General features: G+C 40.7%; 1 protein-coding gene across 1 annotated transcript; it reads left to right on the top strand.

Annotated features, from left to right (window-relative positions):
* Window positions 1-16,517: 16,517 nt before the first annotated feature.
* LOC129021750 (cystatin-9-like) lies at window positions 16,518-20,690 on the top strand. Its single transcript, XM_054467613.2, has 3 exons — window positions 16,518-17,119; window positions 19,335-19,448; window positions 20,385-20,690. The coding sequence occupies exons 1-3, from the start codon at window positions 16,880-16,882 to the stop codon at window positions 20,472-20,474; spliced, it is 444 nt and encodes a 147-aa protein (XP_054323588.1). The 5' UTR covers window positions 16,518-16,879; the 3' UTR covers window positions 20,475-20,690.
* The last annotated feature ends 729 nt before the right edge of the window (window positions 20,691-21,419 follow it).

Raw genomic sequence — 21,419 nt, 5'->3', positions numbered from 1 at the left:
TCCCACACCTAGTTCTCCCCAGCAGTAGCTCCATTGAGAATATGGTGTTGGACTCTATCTAATGTACACAGAGAGATTACAGTGAACACGCCCCTCTTTCTGCACCTAAATACCTGAAAGTGAAGATGCTGTCATTGTAGGGAGAGGCCCAAACATGCTACTGCATTAGGGAGCTCACTGATGGGCCTGGCATCAGTTCACTGGAGGTAAAATCTGGGGAACCTTCTCCACATTAAGGAATTAAGAGGAAAGAGCAGGTGTGCATGGTGGTTCCTGGGGCAGACACAGGCTGAGTCAGACCCCACTAATGCATCCTCTGTCTCCAGCTTCACCTCCACCTCTCCCACGATGAGATCCAGCTTCACTCTCAGCAGGCACCTGATCCTGCAACTGCATTCCCGGAGGATGGTGCCAAGTGCCCGGGAGGGTGTTGGATCTCCAAGAGTTTTCAGGGTAACCTCAGCCCTGGGACAGAGGGAGCCTCATCTACAGCATATTGTCAAACCTTCCACCTGACCTCCAGCAAGAAGAATGACACACAGCGCTCCCACTACACACAGGCACACACCCTTGGGAAAATGGCTTCAAGAAATAACATCTGCCCCATTGCAAAATGCACTTTGAAATTTTCCTTGCTCTTCTCTCCACTCAATCCTATTTCTTTCCATTCCATATCCTCCTTCCTCATTCATACATTCTTATCAAACCCCATGCTGACTCAGGGACTGCCAGATTCAGGAAGCCATGTGGAAGGCTCCAGCCCAGAGAGCAGGGGGCAGAGAACCATCCAGGGCCTTGCACAGAGTCTTTCCAGAGGCTTAAGCTCTGTGCAGGGTTGGAGTCCCTCTGGCCTTCTTGTAGGATCTTAGTGCTGAAGGAGGAAGAGCAATCCCACTTCTCCCTCCTAACCAAAAGTGCTCCACTGGGAGATCATTTTCATTGTCCATACCTGCAGCCCAGATAAACAGTGCATTCCTGATTGCATTCTGTAGTGACTCGATTAAAAGGAAATCACTTAGGATTAAAAGCTGTGGTCTGTGAAAGAGTGTAAAAAACCCTTCAGTTCATCAAGTGCAGATCCACCAAGGAGCTCAGAACAGGTGGAAATCAGAGAAGAGGAACTGGCCACACAGCAGCCTCTCAGGACTGATGGGGGTTCCTTATTGCTCCTGAATCTGCATCTCTCTCTCTCTCTCTGTCTCTCAGTCTGTCTCCAGTTTTCCCATTTTTCTACGTATCTGTTGTTATTTTATGTCTTTGACATAAAATTTGAAGTACTTCTCAATCTTTCTTTATGGACATTTTTAGTCTATATATTTTTTTTCACTCAGTAGCTTCATCTTTTTAGTAGTCCTTATTTTGAAGTCATTCTTCAGTTGAATAATGTCATAGAAAAGATGAAGACTGAAAAAATGTTTTAAGCACTATTAATTAGATTTGAATAAGTTCTTAGATGTTTCAAAGTAAAATGTTTTCTAAAAACTTAAAATTACTAAACTAGATATTATTCCTTACTATACTATATACCTCAAATTTTACCTTGTTATGGACAACAAATGATAAACCAAGACTCCTTAATTAGACACCACACCCCTATCAATTATTGGTAGCAAGTAAAGGAGGGCTGGGAAGGAAAGGATGTGGTTACCAACCTTGTTGCTCTAGAAACTCAGGACATGCACCAGCTTGTAGGCATATGAGTCCATGCTCCGCAGGTGGGATATGTGTGACACAAACTCCAGCATGACGGGGAAGTATTCAGTCGTGAGTATTTGGTCAACATTGCTCTCAGCTTTTCGGCAGAGTCAGGAAAGAAGAGAGAGAGGGAAGGAAAAAGAGATAAAGAAATAAAAAATATTAGTAATGAAAAAGGGCAGACCTCTAGAGCACAGAATATAAATTAATATGCATATGAAAACACCATGCACAGAAAATACATTTTAGACTAAACCTCCAATCATAATACATAAAATAATAAATTGATAAATTATTTCTTATCAAAATTAAAAGCTTTTGCTCAGTGAAAGCCCACGTGAGGAGGATGGAAAGACAAACTACAGAGTGGGAGAAAATATTTGCAAATCATATATCCATCAAACAACTAGTATCTAGTATATGTAACAAACTCTCAAAACTCAACAGTAAAAAAATTGGTTGCGGCGCATGTTCTCACTCACAAGTAGAAATTGAACAATGAGAACACATTGACACAGGGAGAGGAACATCACACACCAGGGCCAGTCGAGGGGTGGGGGGCAAAGGGAGGGAGAACATTAGGACAAATACCTAATGCATGCAGGGTTTAAAACCTAGATGACGAGTTGATGGGTGCAGCAAACCACCATGGTACATGTATACCTGTGTAACAAAACTGTATGTTCTGCACATGTATCACAGGAATTAAAGCATAATAAATAAATAAGAAAAACTGAATCCTGATTTTGAGATCTATCCATATTGTTACTTATAAACCTAATAAATTTATTTTAACAGCTAAAACAGAATCTGTGGTGGATCATCATGGCAGACAGGAGACAGGACTAGATTACAGCTCTGAACAGAGCAGCATGTGGAAGCTCACACTGTGAATTCTAGCTCCAGATTGACTGCAAAAACAATCCAGCAATCCCAAGAGGATCCACAGACCCTCTCAAAGAAGCAAATTGCTCCTGCAGGACCCAGGAGACACCTCAAATACTATGAGTGCTCCAACTGCAAAAGTGGGAAAGGGAGACCCTCCTCTCTTGAACTCACACCCCCAATGGAGAAACTGAAGGTCTGTTGGTGGGATAAGTTTCCTACCTTACCTGGAACTGAGTCAATTTAGAGAGCAGAGTGAAATACAGGGGTAGAGGAAGCAGCAGAAAGGCCCTGGGAGCTTGCTGGGTCCCCCAAGTAGGCCATTCCTGCCTGGCACCACAGGGATCCATTGGGAGGACTGCCAGAAGAGTGGTGGGGCAAGACTCCACAGGGAGAAGGAAATCTCTAGCTGAACTGTGTAACAATTTGAATGGGTGAGAAGCCTCCTGGCCAGAACTCAGGAAAGGGTGCAAATCCGGTGTGTAGACTCCACAGGCAAGGGAAGAACCAAGCCCTTTTCTTTCACAGCCTGGAGGTGAGTAGCCTGGGGCAAGTTTTCAAGCTCATTTTGCCCACCACCTAGAAACAGACTTGGGGCTATTGTGGGGGTTACAGTGGGAGTGAGACCAGCCCTTCGGTTTGCATGGGAACTGGGTGAGGCCTGTGACTGCTGGCTTTCCCCCACTTCCCTGACAATCTGCATGACTCAGCAAAGGCAGCCATAATCCTCCTAGGTACATAACTCCAGTGACCTGGGAATCTAACCCCCATCCCCAACAGCAGCCACAGCAAGACCCACCCAATGAGAGTCTGAGCTCAGACACGCCTAGCCCCGCCCCCACCTGATGGCCCTTCCCTACCCACCCTGGTAGAGGAAGACAAAGGGCCTATACTCTTGGGAGTTCTAGGGCCCTGCCCACCGCTGGTCCCTCTCCACACTACTATAGCTGAGGCTTTCTGGAAAGTGCCACCTCTCTGCAGATGGCCAATCAGCACAAAAATAGAGCATTAAACCACTAAATCTAAGAACCTTCACAGAGTCCAATGTACCCCCACCCCCACCACTTCTACCAGAGCAGGTGCTGATATCCACGGCTGAAAGACCCATAGACAGTTCACATCACAGGACTCTGTGTAGACAACCCCCAGTACCAGCCCAGAGCTTGGTAGCCTTGCTGGGTGGCTAGACCTAGAAGAGAGACAACAAACACTGCAGTTCGGCTCACAGGAACAAACACTCCCCTCTTTTATGGGAAAAGAGGGGAGTGCTACATCAAGTGAACACCCTGTGGGACAAAATAATCTGGACAACAGCCATCAACCCTAGACCTTCCCTCTGACAGAGCCTACCCAAATGAGAAGAAATCAGAAAACCAACCCTGGTAATATGACAAAACAAGGCTCTTTAACACTCCCCTTAAAATCACACTAGTTCACCAGCAATGGATCCAAACTAAGAAGAAATCCATGATTTATCTGAAAAAGAATTCTGGAATTCAGTTATTAAGCTAATTGGAAAGGCACCAGAGAAAAGAGAAGCCCAATGCAAGGAAATCCAAAAAACAATACAAGAAGTCAAGGGAAAAATATTCAAGAAAATAGATAGTTTAAAGAAAAAACAATAAAAGATTTTGGAAACTTTGGACACCCTTTTAGAAATGTGAAATGCTCTGGAAAGTCTCATCAACAGAATTAAACTAGTAGGAAAAAGAAATTCAGAGCTCGAAGAAAAGGTCTTAGAATTAACCCAATCCAACAAAGACAAAGACAAAAGAATAAGAAAATATAAACAAACACTCCAAGAAGTCTGGGATCATGTTAAATGACCAAACCTAAGAATGATTGATGTTCCTGAGGAAGAAGAGAATTCTAAAAACTTGGAAAATATATTTTGGGGAATAATTGAGAAAAACTTCCCTGGCCTTGCTAGAAACCTAGACATCCAAATACAAGAAGCACAAGTAACACCTAGGAAATTCATTATTTAAAAAAGATACTTGCACATGCATGTTTATAGCAGCACAATGCACAATTACAAAATAGTGGAACCAACCCAAATGCCCATCAATCAATGAGTGGATAAAGAAACTGTGGTATATATATGCAATAGAATAATACTCAACCATAAAAAAGAATGAATTGACAGCATTTGCAGTGACCTGGATGAGATTGGAGACTATTTATTCTAAGTAAAGTAACTGAGGAATTGAAAACCCAACATCGTATGTTCTCACGGATATGTGGGAGCTCAGCTATGAGGACATAAAGGCATAAGAATGATACAATGGACTTTGGTGACTTGGGGGGAAGAGTGAGAAGGGGATGAGAGGTAAAACACTGCAAATATGGTGCAGTGTTTACTGCTCAGGTGATGGGTACACCAGTACCTCACAAATCACCACTAAAGAACTTACTCATGTAACCAAATATCACCTGTACCCCAATAACTTATGGAAAAATACAAAATATATAAATAAAAAATAAATAAAAAGAACTTAAGAGCTCAAAGACAGAGCTTTCAAATTAACCCAATCAGACAAGGACAAAGAAAAAAATTTAAAGAACAAGGCTTCAAGAAACTTTGGATTATATTAAATGGCCAAACCTAAAAACTATTGGTGTTCCTGAAGAGGAGGAGAAATCTAAAAGTCTAGAAAACTTATTTAAGAGACTTTGTGAAAAAAACTTAACTGCCCTTGCTAGAGATCTAGACATCCAAATACAAGAAGATAAAATAACACCTGAAAAAATCATCACAAAAAGATTATCACTTGGCATATAATCATCAGGTTATCTAAAGTCAAGATGAAGGAAATAATCTTAAGAATTGTGACACAAAAGCATCAGGTAACCAATAAAGGAAAACCTATCAGATTAACAGTAGATTTCTCAGCAGAAACCTTACATGCCAGAAGGCACTGGGGTCCTATCTTTAGCCTCCTGAAACAAAATAATTGTCAGCCAAGAATTTTGTATCCAATAAAACTAAGCTTCACATATGAAGGAGAAATAAAATCTTTTTTGGATAAACAAATGCTGAGAGAATTTGCCACTACCAAGCCAATACTACGAGAAATGCTAAAAGGTATTCTATATCTTGAAACAAAAACTTGAAATACACCAAAATAGAACCTGATTATAGCATAAATCTCAGAGAGCCTATAAAGCAATAACACAATAAAAAAATCAAGGTACTTAGGCAATAACTAGCATAATGAACAGAACAGGACCTCACATCTCAATACCAACACTGAATGTAAATGAAGTAAATGTTCCACTTAAAAGATACAGAATGGCAGAATGAATAAAAATCCACCAACCAAGTACCTGCTGTCTTCAAGAGACTCACCTAACACATAAGGACTCAAACAAACTTAAGGTAAAGGGGTGGAAGACGATATTACATGCAAATGAAAACCAAAAGTGAGCAGGAATAGCTATTCTTGTACCAAACAAAACAGACTTGAAAGCAAGAATAGTGTAAAAAGGCAAAGAAGGACATTATATAATGATAAAAGGATTAATCCAACAGGAAAATATCATAATCCTAAATATATATGCATCTAACATGGGAGTTCCCAAATTATTAAACAATTACTACTAGACCTAAGAAATGAGATAGACAGCAACACAATAACAGCAGGGAACTCCAGTACTCCACTGACAGCACTAGACAGGTCATCAAGCCAGAAAGTCAACAAAGAGAAAACGGGTTTAACTATACCTTCCAACAAATTAACCTAACAGGTTTTAACAGAACACTCTACCCAACAACTTCAGAATATACATTCTCTTCATCAACACATGGAACATTCTCCAAGACAGAATACATGCTAGGTCACAAAACAAGTCCTAATAAATTTAAGAAAATCAAAATTATATTAAGTGTCCTCTCAGATCACAGTGGAATATAACTGGAAAGTAAATCCAAAAGAAACTCTCAAAACTATACAAATATATGGAAATTAAATAATCTGCACTTCATTAGGTAAATGATGAAATCAAGATGGAAATTTTAAAATTCTTTGAACTGAATAATAGTGACACAACTTATTAAAACCTCTTGGATGCAGCAAAAGTGGTGCTAAGAGGAAAGTTCATACCATTAAATGCCTACATCAAAAAGTCTGAAAGAGCACAAATAAACAATCTAAGGTCACACCTCAAGGAACTAGAGAAACAAGAACAAACCAAACCCAAACCCAGAAGAAGAAAATAAATAACAAAGATCAGAGCAGAACTAAATGAAATTGAAGCAAACAAAATATACAAAAGATAAATGACACAAAAAGCTGCTTGTTTGAAAAGATAAAATTGATGAGCCATTAATGACATTAACCAAGAGAAGATGAGAAGATCTGAAAAGCTCAATTAGAAATAAAATGAGAGCTATTACAACCACTATACAGAAATACAAAAGATCATTCAAGGCTAATATGAACACCTTTATGCACAGGAACTAGAAAATCTAGAGGAGATGGATAAATTCCTGGAAATATCCAATCCTCCTAGATTAAATCAGGATGAAATGGAAAGTTTGAACAGACCAATAACGAGTAGCAAGATTGAAACAGTAATAAAAATAATTGCCAATGAAAAAAAATTCAGGACCAGATGGATTCACAGCTGAATTCTATCAGACATTCAAAGAATAATTGGTACCAATCTTACGGAAATTATTCCAAAAGAAAGAGAAAGTGGCAATCCTTCCTAAATCATTCTGTAAAGCCAGTATCACCCTAATACCAAAACCAGGAAAGGACATAACAAAAAACCAAAACTACAGACCAATATCTCTGATGAACATAGTTGCAAAAATCCTCAACAAAATACTAGCTAACCAAATCCAGTGGCATATCGAAAAGAAAATAGCCATAATAAGTGGGCTACCACTCCTTAGTTCCATATTCGTGCTATGAGGAGGTTCTATAGGTGAAAGATCTCTACAAGGAAATACCAGGGATGCAGGGATGATTTAACATACACAAGTCAATAAATGTGATACACCACACAAACAGAATTACAAAAGAAAGTCATATGATCATCTCAATAGATGCAGAAAAACACATTTGATAAAATTCAGCATCTTTTTATGATTAAAGCCCTCAGCACAATCGGCCTAGAAGGGACAAGGTAATAAGAGCTATCTATCACAAACCCACAGTCAACATTATACTGAATGGGCAAAAGTTGAGAAATGCTTCCCCATTGCTCAGGGGGAGCATTTCCCCTGAGAACTGGAACAAGACAAGGATGCCAACTTATATCACTTCTATTCAACATAGTACTGGAAGTCCTAGCCAAAGCAATCAGACAAGAGAAACAAGAGGAAGTCAAATTGTTGCTGTTCACTGATTATATGATTGTATATCTGGAAAACTCTAAAGATTCATCTAAAAAGCCCCTAGATGTGATAAATAAATTTGGTAAAGTTCCAAGATATAAAATCATTGTACACAAATCAGCAGCATTGTTATACACCAAGAAAGACCATGCTTAGAATCAAATAATGAATTCTATCCCTTTCATAACAGTTGCAAAAATATAAAATACTTAGGAATATACCTAGCCAAGGAAGTGAAAGATCTCTACAAGAAAAAATGCAAAATACTACTGAAAGAAATCATTGATGACACAGACAAGTGGAAACACATCCCATGCTTATAGAAGGGTAGAATCAATATTATGAAAATGATCATACTGCTAAAAGCAATCTACAGATTCAATGTAGTTCCTACCAAAACACCATCATCATTCTTCATAGAACTACAAAAAAAATCCTAACATGAATATGGAACCAAAAAAGAGGCCGCATAGCCAAAGCAAGACTAAGCAAAAAGAAAGAATCTGGCAGCATCACATTACCCAACTTCGAGTTATACTACAAGGCTATAGTTACCAAAATGGCATGGTACTGGTATAAAAATAGGCATGTAGACCAATGGAAGTGAATAGTGAACTCAGAAATAAAGCCAAATACTTACAGCCAACTGATTTTTGACAAAGCTTTCTACTTTATATACACAAAATATATATAAAGTAGAGAAAGTAGACCCTATTCAGGAAACGGTGCTGGGATAATTGGTAAGCCACATGTAGAAGAATGAAACAGGATCCTCATCTCTCACCTTATACAAAAATCAACTCTAGATAGATCAAAGACTTAAATCTAAGACTTGAAACCATAAAAATTCCAGAAGATAACACTGGAAAAATTCTTCTAGACATTGGCTTAGGCAAAGAGTTCATGACCAAGAACCTAAACGCAAATGCAACAAAAACAAAAATAAATAGATGGGACCTAATTAAACTAAATTAAACTAACAAGCTTCTGCACAGCAAAAGAAATAATTAGCAGAATAAACAGAAAGCCCACAGACTGGGAGAAAATGTTCACAAACTATGCATCTGATAAAGAACTCATATCCAGAATCTATGAAGAACTCAAACAAATCAGCAAGAGAAAAGCAAATAACCCCATCAAAAACTGGTCAAAGTATATGAATAGACAATTCTCAAAAGAAGATATACAAATGGCCAATAAATATATGAAAAAAAGCTCAATATCACTAATTATCAGAGAGATGCAAATCAAAACTACAATATGATACCACCTTACATCTGCAAGAATGGGCAAAATTAAAAAATAAAAAAAAAAGATGTTGGCATGGATGTGGTTAAAAGGGACCACCTTTACACTGCTGGTTAGAATGTAAACTAGTAAAACTACTATGAAAAACAGTGTGAAGATTTCTTAAAGAGCTAAAAGTAGAACTACCATTTGATCCAGCAATTCCACTACTGAGTGTCAACACAGAGGAAAGGAAGTCATTATATGAAAAAGAGACTTGCATATGCATGTTTGTAGCAGCACAATTCACAATTACAAAAAAAAATCTAAGAAGCCTAAATGTCCATCAGCCAATTAGTGGAAAAAGAAAATGTGGTATATATAGACCATGAATTACTACTCAGCCATAAAAAGGGATGAAATAATGGTATTTGCAGCAACCTGGATAAAATTGGAGACCGTTATTCTAAGTTAAGTAACTCAAGAATGGAAAACCAAGTATCACATGTTCTCATTTATAAGTGGGAGCTAAGCTATGAGGATGCAAAGGCATAAGAATAATATAAAGGACTTTGGGAAGTTGGGGGAAGGGTGAGAGGAGGGTGAGGGATAAAAGACTACACATTGGGCACAGGGTACACTGCTTGGGTGATGGGTACATCAACATCTCAGAAATCACCAATAAAGAACTTATCCATGTAAACCAAAACCACCTGTTCCCCAAAAACTATTGAAATAAAATTTTTAAAACAAGAAATAATAACAGACATTTTTCCAAATCTAGGGAAAGATATAAATATCCAGGTTAAAGAAGGTCAGATCACCAAACAGATTTGACCCAAATGACACATCTCAAAGCATATAATAATCAAACACTCAAAGGTCAAGGACAAAGAGAGGATTCTAGAAACAGCAAAATAAAAGAAGAAAGAAAAAATAAAACCATAAAGGAGCTTCAATTTGTCTGGCAACAGACTTCTCAGCAAAAACCATACAGGCCAGGAGGAAGTGGGATTACATATTCAAAGGGCCGAAGGGAAATAACTGCCAAATAAAAATACTGTAATCAGCAAATATTTCCTTCAAACATGAAGAAGAGATAAAGAATTTCCCAAACAAAAGTTGAGAAAATCCATAACCATTAGACCCATCTTAAAAGAAATGCTAAATTGATGTATTTGATCTGAAGAGAAAGGATGATAACATGCAAAAAGAAAGCTATTGGAGATATAAAACTCACTGGTAAAAGTAAGTATATAGACAATTCAGAGTGTTTTAATACTGTAATTGTGGTGAGTAATCCACTCATATGTCTGGTATGAAGAAAAAAAAAGACAAATCTATCAAAAATTATTACAGCCACCTGTTAAGAGATAGGCAATAAAAAAGATATAAATTAAGACAACAAAAAGTCAAAATGGGGAGTTGATGGAGTTAAATTATAGAGTTTTTAGTCTTTCCTTTGTTCCTTTTCTTTTCTTTGTGATCAAAGTTAAGTTCTCATCTGTTTAAAGTAACTTGTTATATGTATAAGAGAATTTTTTGGAATCCTCAAGGTAACCACAAAGCAGAAACCTATAATAGGTACACTAAGAATAAAAAGCAACAAATGAAAAGATACTACCAGAGGAAATTACTTAACCACAAGTGAATACAGTAAGATAGAATGAAAGAGATGAGTTACAAAACGATGAAAAACAAGTAATAAATTTGCAGCAGTAAGTCTTTACCTGTCAATAATAACATTAAATATAAGTGGACTAAATTATTCAATTAAAAGATATACAGTGACTGAATGGATAAAGGATAAAGACCCAACTATATGTTGCCTACAATAAACCCATTTCACCTGTAAGGACACAGTCTGAAAGCGAAGGGATGGAAAAAGATCTTCCACACAAATGAAAACCATAAAAAGAGCAGAAGTAGGGCCTGGCATGGTGGCTCATGCCTGTAATCCCAGCACTTTGGGAGGCTGAGGTGGGTGGATCACGAGGCCAGGAGATCGAGACCATCCTAGATAACACAGTAAAACCCCGTCTCTACTAGAAATACAAAAAAATAGCCGGGCGTGGTGGCAGGAGCCTGTAGTCCCAGCTACTCGGGAGGCTGAGGCAGGAGAATGGCATGAACCTGGGAGGCAGAGTTTGTAGTGAGCTGAGATTGTGCCACTGCACTCCAGCCTGGGCAACAGAGCGAGACACCATCTCAAAAAAAAAAGAGCAAAAGTAGCTAAGCTTACACAAGATAAAATATATTTTAAGTCAAAGACTGTAAAAAAGAGAAAAAGGAGTTTACTATATAAAGATAAAGGGGTGAATTCAACAAAAGGAATAACAACTATATCTATGCTTCCAACATTGGATATCCCAAGCATATAATGCAAACATTAATAGATATAAAGCCCCAGAGATAGACTACAATAAAATAATAGTAGAGAACTTTAATACCCCTTTCAGTAAGTTGAAAGATGAGCCAGAAAAAATCAGAAAGATGAGCAAGACAAAATCAACAAAAAAATTCAGTTAAAAGACACTCTAGAGTACCAAGTAGACCTAATTGATATTTAGAGAACATTTAATCCAACTGCTACAGAATACACATTCTTATCAGCACATGAAATATTCTCCAGGATAGGACATATGTTAGGCCTCAAAAAAAATCTCAATAAATTTCAAAAAGTTGAAATCATATCAAGTGCCTTTTCTGACCACCATGGAATAAAACTAGAAATCAATAACAAGAGGAATTTTGGAAATTATACAAACACATGGAAGTTAAGCAACATTTCTAAAGGATCATTGGTCAATGAAGAAATTAATACAGAAGTTTAAAAATTACTTAAAACAAATGAAAATGGAGACACAACATATCAAAATCTACAGCTAAGGGAATTCTAAGAGGCAAGTTTATAACAATAAATGCCTATACCAAAAATGTATTAAGATTTCAAATATTTCAACCTAATAATGCAGCTCAAGAAATTAGAAAAGCAGAAATAAACCAAATCCAAAATTAGTAGAAGGAAAGAAGTAACAAATGTCAAAATTGAGAATTTTAAAAATATAAAAGATTAACAAAACAATAAGTTATTCTTTTGAAAAGATAAAATCAACAAACCTTTATCTAGAGTAAGGAAAAAAGAAAGAATGCTCAAATAAATATAATCAGAAACAAAAACAGAGACATAACAACTGATAATACAAAAATATAAAGAATTGTTAGAGACTATTATGAACAAATATACGGCAAAAAATGAGGAAAACCTAGGGGAAGTGAATACATTCCTGGATGCGATAACATACCAAGAAGGACCAAGAAAAAACAGAAAGCCTAAACAGATCAACAATGAGTAACAAGATCAAAGCAGTATAAAAAAGTCTCCCATCAAAGGAAGCCTGGGGCCTGATAGCTTCACTGCTGAATTCTACCAAACATGTAAAGAAGTACTATCAATTCTATTCAAACTATTTCAGAAAATAAAAAAGAACAGAATACTTCCAAACTCATTCTACAAAGCCAACATTACTCTGACGCCAAAACCAGTTCAGGGTACAATGAGAACAATAAAAACCTACAAGCCAATACCCCTGGTGAACATAGGAGCAAAAAAAAAAAAAAAAAAAAAAATCCTCAACAAAGTACTAGCAAATGAAAATACAACAACACATAAAAAAGATCATTCACCATCACCAAATGGGATCCACTCCAGGGATGCAAGAATGGGTCAACATATGCAAATTAGTAAATATGACACATCACATTAACAAAATCAAAGACAAAAACCATATGGTCATTTCAATAGATGCTGAAAAAGCATTAGACAAAATCATACATCTTTTCGTGATAAAAGCTCTCAACACAACAGGCTTAAAGGAACATACCTCAAAATGAAGTCTGTGGGTTTGTTATATATTGTTTCTTTCCTTCAATATCTGGAACAAGACTTCCACCACTTTTATTCAATGTAGTACTCAAAGTCCTGACCAGAGCAACTAGGCAAGAGAAAGAAATAATGGGCATCCACATTGGAAAGGAAGAAGTCAAATTATCCTTGTTCATAGATGACATGTTATGATATTTGGGAAAAGCTAAAGACTTCATCAAAAAACTATTAAAACTGCTAAATGAATTCAGTTAAGTTGAAAACACAAAATCAACGTACAAAGATCAGTAGCACTGACATACACCAACAGTGAACAAACTGAAAAAGAAATCAAGAATGCAATCAAATTTACAGTAGCTACAAAAATATAAAATAATTAGAAATAAATTTACCTCAAGAAGTAAAAGATGTCTACAAAAAGAACTATAAAGCATTAATGAAATAAATGGCAGAGGAAATTAAAAACTGGAAAGATATTTATGCTCATAAATTGGAAGAATTAATGTTGTTAAAATGTCAATACTAACCAAAGCTATCTACAATTTCAATGCAGTCCTTATTCAAAATATCAATGACATTCTTCACAGAAAAGGACAAAAATATCTGAAAGTATCTATAATATCACAAAAGAACTCAAATAGCCAGGGCAATCCTTAGCAAAAATAACAAGACAGGGAACATCAAATATACCTGACTTCAAATTGTAGTACAATGATACAGTAACCGAACAGCATGGCACTGGCATAAAAACAGACACATACACCAATGGAACAGAATGGAGAACCCAAAAATAAATCCACATGTTCACAGTCACCTCATTTTCAACAAAGATGCCAAGAAAACCCATTGGAAAAGGAACAGTCTCTTCAATAAATGCTGCTGGAAAAACTGGATAATCATAACGCAGAAAAGTGAAGCTAGATCCCTACCTCTCACTATATATATATTTAAAAAAAAAAAACTGATTAAACGCTTAAATTTAAGACCTGAAACTATGAAACTTCTAGAAGCATTGGGAAAACATTTCAGGACATTGGTGTGGGCAGACTTTTTAGGTAAGAACTCAAAAGCACAGGCAACAAAAACAAAAATAAACAAACAGGATTACATCAAGCTGAAAAGGCATTGCACCACAAAGAAGATTGTAAATGAGACTTACTTTCAGGTCCCTTTGTATGCCTTATAATTTTTTTTGGAAAACTCGTTATTTAAATGTTAAATTGTGTTAAGTCCAGGAATCTGAGTCTACTTTCTCCCTAAGATTTGTCGTTGCTTGCTGTGGATTGTAATTGTGTCTTTGTTTAGTGACTTTTCTAAACTATTTCTGGGAAGAGTGTGTTACTTGTCACATGTGGTCAAAGTCACTAAACAATTGTAACAACAACAACAACACCCTTCCAAAACTAGCCCACTCGGTGTGTGTATTGGGGCACACCTTCAATGCGTAGGCCACTCACACCTCTGGCCTAGCCAAGGTTCCTTGCTTGCACTGAGATTGGAAGTCAGGCAGAGATGCAAGCTCAGGGTCACCTCAGGTCTTTCTTGACCTGTCTCTTGTTTTGGAAAAGACCAAAGACACATCTATGACATATAACTATGTCAATTTGCACCATTATTTTTGTTGTTATTATGTCATTTTCCAATCTCAGTTTTTAGGGAATCCATGAGAAGTTTTCATTCTTGTGTAACTCATGCAGTGGTAAGGAATCCTGTAGTGCTGGCTTCTGCTTCACAATTATAAGCAGGCTTTGCCAAGTGAAAAGGAAAGTGTGAATCTTGTGTCATGGATCCCTTGATTGTGAGTTGTGTTTGATTGAAAATCTTTCTCATGTGAAAATCTTTCACAACCCAGTAGATCTCACAAATAATTTTGCAAATAGTTGTGTGGTTGAGCTGTTTGTTTGCCAAGGTTAAATAAACATGAGGAGAATGGGTCAGCTGGGTGAGATCCAGAAGACCAGTGACATTTCAACAATGCAATAGGTGATGGACACAGTAGCTCATGCCTGTAATCCCAGCACATTAGGAGGCTGAGGTGGGAGGATCACTTGAGGCCAGGAGAGTTCGAGACCAGCTTGGCCTACATGGCGAAACCCCATCTCTACTAAAAATACAAAGAATTAGCTGGGCATGGTGCAACACACCTGTAATCTCAGCTACTCAGGAGGCTGAGGCAGGAGAATCTCTTGAACCTGGGAGGCGGAGATTGCAGCAGTGAGCCAAAATCACACCACCGCACTCAAGCCTGGGCAACAGAGTGAGACTCCATCAAAAAAAAAAAAAAAAACATGAAACAATGCAATAGGGCCAGATTTCACCTGTGATCATTGCTAATCAGAACACAGGTTTCAGCTACTCTGTGTCACCCACTTCCTGGAGTCAAGGCAGAGGATCAAGATGCACATGGCTCCTGGGCAGCAGCTCCCCACACACTAGCTATTTTCTTCTGTCTGTGATGGGTGAGGTCTCCTGTGAGGAGACACTCGGGACCACCCCAGTGTTGGGTCAGGCAGCATGACTCTCTTCACCTGCAGCTTTCTTGACCTGGCCAGTGCTGTGCTAGTGTAGACAGATGCAGTGATGCTCTTCCCGGGCCTGGCCCTGCTGTGATCTGGGAACACGGTATGCGACACAGTCAGAACAGTTCTTGTAGAATCAGTCTCCCTGACTTGGGACTGAACTTTCTATTCTGTTATCTGGCAACAATGCTAGGTTCTTGCCTATATTGCAGCACCATGGTCTTCTCAGCCAAACTCAAAGTTCTCACTTTTGCATACTTCACCTGTCCTGCACTATTTAATGTTCATTCTTACAGCAACAAAATATTATTATTTCCTCTTTCAGGTTAGTTATCGCCAGGAAATTGATTTAAAAGTAACCACCTAGTATCACCTAAGTGCTGGCAAAATAGCTCACTCTATAACACCAAGAAGGATGGTCAGATGGAGACAAAAATGATCAAGGGGCAGAAGAATGGTCCAACCTCTATCTCACTGAGACAGAAACGTGATCTCCCAGGGAAGTGTTTAAAAATTTGGTCTAGAACGGTATTCCAGTTTGATAAAACATGAATGTGTGTGGTGGGGCTGCAGATGTAGGGCGGTGGGCCCTGTAGAAACCTTGGCTCTGGCTCAGCTGGAACCAGAGCTGACAAGGTTTAGAAATGCAAGCAGGGCTGGGCTGGGCATGACCAGGCTGGGGCCTCAGGACTTGGGTCTCTGTCTTTCCTGCCATTTTCTCACAATACTCATTGTCCATCCCAGGTCAAAATGGTTGATAAAAATTGCCATTTATTTTTTTCATTTTTTCCCTTGGTTCACAGAGTACAACTGTTGAGGTATTATACAACAAAAGAACAAACTGATATCTTAGTTATTTTTCTGAACAATGGAGATCCTCTCTTCGACGGGGTGAAGGAGGGGAGAGTGAGAGTCGAGATGTCCCCAGGTCTTATCTCAGTTTGCTGTGGGAGGCGAAGGCACAGAATCATCCAAGGACACCAGGCACCTGAGAACACCCAGAACCTGTGGGTTCTGAAGGAGCAGCCTTCAAAGCTAGTGGCAGAGGGTAGCTCCTCTCCTGCCTGCGGCTTACGCTGGCCTAGAAAGTATAGGGCAGAAGGATGGCAGATGAGTGACTCCGCATCCAGAGCTGCCTCCCTTTAATCCAGGATCCTGTCCTTCCTGTCCTGCAGGAGGGCCTGTCGCCAGTGTGGGGTGAGACAAGTTTGTCCCACAGGGCTGTCTGAGCAGATAAGATTAAGGGCTGGGTCTGTGTTCAGTTAACTCCTGTGGGCACAGGGGCTGGGAAGAGCAAAGTCAGCGGTGCCTACAATCAGCACCATGCTGGGCCTGCCATGGAAGAGGGGTCTGCCCTGGGCGCTGCTGCTGCTTCTCTTAGGCTCCCAGCTCCTACTGATCCATGCCTGGCATTTCCACGAGCAAAGGGACTGTGACGAACACAATGTCATGGCTCGTTACCTCCCTGCCACAGTGGAGTTTGCCGTGCACACATTCAACCAACAGAGCAAGGACTACTATGCCTACAGACTGATGCACATCTTGAATTCCTGGAAGGAACAGGTTGGTGACCACGTACCCTCCTGCCCTGGCATCTGGCATATGCTGCTCAGTGAAAAATGGGAGTGGGGTGGGGGCAGGGGGTCTTATTAAAGAGTCTTGTTCACCAGTTGTAGTCCATACTTAAGAAAATACAAGGTAGTTTAGTTAGTTTTTGATTTTGATAACATCTAAGTTAGAAATTTCAAATAATTTGATCCTAATCAACTCTCGTGAAAAACATATTGTTTAATCTCCATCTTTTTATGACATTATTTAACTGAAGAATGACTTCAAAATTAGGACTACCAAGAAAATGAAGATATGGAATAAGGAAAAGGGCTGAACAAAAAATGTGAATGGAGAGAAATTGAGAAATACTTCCAAAAAATGTAATAAAAAAGATAATTTAAAAAATGAAAATTAAAAAAGAGAACAGTAAGGGTTCAGGAGCAATAAGAAACCCCCGCTAGTCCCAAAAGACCTCTGGGTGGTCAGTTCCTCTTTGCTGATTTCCACCTTCTCTGAGCTCCTTGGTGTGTCTGCACTTAATAAACTAAAGACTGATTTACACTCTTCCTCAGACCACAGGTCTTAATCCTAAATGTTCTCCTTTTAATGAAGTCACTACAGAATGCAATCAGGAATGCACAGTTCATCTGTGCTGCAGGCATGAACAATGAAAATAGTCACCAAGTAGAGGACTTTTTTTTTTTTGAGATGGAGTCTTGCTTTGTCACCCAGGCTAGAGTGCAGTGCGTCATCTCCGCTCACTGCAAGATCTGCCTCCTGGGTTCAAGTGATTCTCCTGCCTCAGCCTCCCAAATAGCTGGGATTACAGGCACTCGCCAGACACCTGGTTAATTTTTTGTATTTTTGGTAGAGACAGGGTTTCACTATGTTGGCCCACCTGGTCTTGAACTCCTGACCTCAAGACCCACCCACCTCGGCCTTCCAAAGTGCTGGGATTACAGACATGAGCCACCGCGCCCAGCTAAGTAGAGGACTTCTAGTTGGGTAGAGAGGCAAAAATGCTCTTCCTACCTCATTACTGAAACCTTGCAAGAAGAGCCAAAGGACCCCAACCCTGCACCGAGCTTATGCCTCTGGAAAGACCCTGTGCAAGGCCCTAGCTGGTTCTCTGACCCCTGCTCTCTGGGCTGGAGCCTGCCACGTGGGTTCCTGGATGTGACAATTCCAGAGTCAGTTTTGGAGTTGGGGAAATGGACGGATAGGGAGAAAGGAGATGGAATGAAGTGAAACTGAATGGAGTGAGAAGAAGAGCAAGGTGCAATTTGCAATAGGGCAGATGGTCTTTCTTTCTTTCCTTCCTTCCTTCCTTCCATCCTTCCTTCCTTCCTTCCTTCCTTCCTTCCTTCCTTCCTTCCTTCCTTCCTTCCTTCTTTCTTTCTTTCTTTCTTTCTTTTTTTTTTTTGAGATGGAGTCTCACCCTGTCGACCAGGCTGGAGTGCAATGGCGCAATCTCAGCTCACTGCAACCTCTGCCTCCCAGGTTCAAACGATTCTCCTGCTTCAGCCTCCTTCCCGAGTAGCTGGGATTACAAGCATCTGCCACCACGCCCAGCTAACTTTTGTATTTTTAGTAGTGACGGGGTTTCACCATGTTGGCCAGGCTGGTCTCAAACTCCGGACCTCGTTATCCACCCGCCCCAGCCTCCAAAAGTGCTGGGATTACAGGTGTGAGCCACTACACCCGGCCCCAGATGGTGTTTCTTGAAGCCGTTGTCCCAAGGATGTATGCCTGTGTGTAGTGGGAGTGCTAGGTGGCATTCTTGCTTTTTTTTTTTTTTTCTGGAGGTCAGATGGAAGGTTTGACAACATGCAGTAGATGAGGCTTTCTCTGTCCCAGGGCTGAGGTTACCCTGAAAGCTCTTGGAGAGCCAAAACCCTCCCCAGGCACATAGTGCCATCCTCTGGAAATGCAGCTGCAGGTTCAGACACTGACTGAGAGTGAAACTGGGGTATCACCATGGGAGAGTGGGAAGTGCATCTGGAAATAGGGATACATTCATGGGTGTCTGCCCTGGGGCCACCATGCCCATCTGCTTTTTGCTTTTAACTGCCCAATCTAAAGAAGATCTCCTGATGCCAGGCCCATGGGCAAGCTCCCTAATGGAGAAGAATGTTGGGACTTCTCCTACACAAATGACATCTTCACCAGCAGCTACTTAGGGGCAACAAGGAGGGCATGTTCACATTCATCTCTCTGTGTGCAATAGGTGGAGTCCAAGACTGTATTCTCAATGGAGCTACTGCTGGGGAGAACTAGGTGTGGGAAATTTGAAGACGACATTGACAACTGCCCTTTCCAAGAAAGCACAGAGCTGAACGATGTAAGACAAGACACCAGCTTCCCTCCTGGATACAGCTGTGGATGCCACATGGGGTGTGGTGTGGGCACAGGTGCAGCTGACAAAGAGACTTAGAGGAGTGAGCCTCCAGCAGCCTCTACCAGGCTACCCTGCTTGTGCCTTAGTGGGGAGTGCAGAGGGGCAGGCAGCTAGGGGTCCACTTGCAGGCTCCTGGCCAATCTGAGTTTCTCAACTCTGCCCTGTCACGCCACTGCAGCTGCCTGCACCCAGGGCACATGGCCTTCAGACTGCTCTTTCCCCCTGGGGTCCTAGTCTCCTGGGTCCAGTAAGATGCGGTCCCCTCTCTGGTCTTCCTCCCCTGCCTTCTGGAAGAACCTGGGATCTGACATCACCTCTGTCTGTGGATGCAGTTCTCAGGGTTTCCGTACCCTCCCCTAGACCCAAAAGTGGTAGAGGCTGAGAAGGAGCCCCGTTACCCTCCCTTCCAGGCCCTGAGCTGAGCTGCAGCACCTGCTCTGGGGGACAAGCTCCAAGTAAAGCCTGGCTCTGGGAAAACTCTTCCTATGCTTAATCAACCCCCTTATTGTAATATTAAAAAATAGGTAGCTGATTGCTTAAATCTGGGAACTGCTTCCACTGGGACAACGCATTCTCCTGCTGCACTTAGGTGCAGGGATCACACCAGGACAGCCCAGGGTTCCCCTGAGGGCCACTGCTGGGGAGTGGGGAACATGGCATGGGAGCCCCTGGGTCAGAAAAGAGTTGCAGCTCAGCTCAAATCTCCAGAACAGCCCAGGACTCAGGCTTGGGGGCAGCACATGATAGCCAGAGGCCCCATCTTCCCACTGCTTGACCCGGGAAAGGGCAATGTGGAGAGGAAGCCATTGTTCAGAGCTTGAGCCATGAGCTTCCTGAGCCTCCCTTACCCACTGTCCCTTCCTGTGCTTGTTCTCTCAGACTTTCACCTGCTTCTTCACCATCAGCACCAGGCCCTGGAGGACTCAGTTCAGCCTCCTGAACAAGACCTGCTTGGAGGGATTCCACTGAGTGAAACCCATTCACAGGCCTGGCCATGTGCTGCTCCCACATTCTGTGGACATCAGCACTTCTCTCCTGATGACTCTTCAGTGGCTGAGCAGCTTTGTACTTGTTTGTTATCCTATTTTGCATGTGTTTGAGATCTCAGACCAGTGTTTTAGAAAATCCACACATCTTGAGCCTAATCATGTAGTATAGATCATTAAACATCAGCATTTTAAGAAACTTTGTGTGCTGTAGTTCTCAATAAAAGGGGGTGGGTGTTTGATGGAGTTATTCTCAGCAGGGCAGACAAGTAGGATCTGGGTAGATGGACTCCTGAGCCAGCTCCATGTGGTGCAAGTGGTTCATCTGAGCTGCTGTCTCAGGGATCACAGCCAATAACCCATGTGGCCAGAGGTGCAATGACTATCTCCTCTCAGGCACCTCATGTGCATGGATGAGCTCAGACACAGCCTTGGGTTCCCCTGGTCTTGTGGCCTCTGCTCTTGAAGGGTGGCTCACATGCCTTTCCTGATCCTTAGCAGGTTGGTGGGTGGAAGAAAGACTTCTAGGCTCACCCTCATAAAATGGTCCTGACATGTGAGGCAGCAGCAGCATCTTTGGAAAATCTCTTAGAAATGTTGAACCTCAGGGCCTCCCCACCTTTGGAAAATAGGTCTGCATTCTTGCAAATCCCTGGGGGTTCATGAACCTGGATAACAGCATAAGAAACGTGAAAGAGCAGCATCAAGTAGGATGGAAGTTATTTAAGATATGAAGGTATAGGATTTGTTCAAGAAATAAATCAAGACCAGGATACTTTCTCCCAGAGGAGAGGGATTTTCCAGTACGGGATGTGCAGATGCATGGGAGAGGTAGGAAGGGAGTGAGAGGGCTTTGGACTTAGCAGAGGATTAACTAACTGCTTAACTTCTGAACCAGCCTAGGCAGAATGAAAACCTTCAGGAATAT

This window comes from Pongo pygmaeus, chromosome 21 (assembly GCF_028885625.2).
Source record: "Pongo pygmaeus isolate AG05252 chromosome 21, NHGRI_mPonPyg2-v2.0_pri, whole genome shotgun sequence".
NCBI classification, from domain to species: Eukaryota; Metazoa; Chordata; class Mammalia; order Primates; family Hominidae; genus Pongo; species Pongo pygmaeus.
This window is presented reverse-complemented; position numbering and strand designations above follow the sequence as displayed.

What these genes read in the sequence shown, in the direction of transcription:
- LOC129021750 (XM_054467613.2), top strand. Translation starts at nt 16,880, where the DNA reads ATGCTGGGCCTGCCATGGAAGAGGGGTCTGCCCTGGGCGCTGCTGCTG. An exon ending in TGAATTCCTGGAAGGAACAG is followed by an intron (nt 17,120 to 19,334) that starts GTTGGTGACCAC and finishes TGTGTGCAATAG; the next exon opens with GTGGAGTCCAAGACTGTATT. An exon ending in AAAGCACAGAGCTGAACGAT is followed by an intron (nt 19,449 to 20,384) that starts GTAAGACAAGAC and finishes TTGTTCTCTCAG; the next exon opens with ACTTTCACCTGCTTCTTCAC.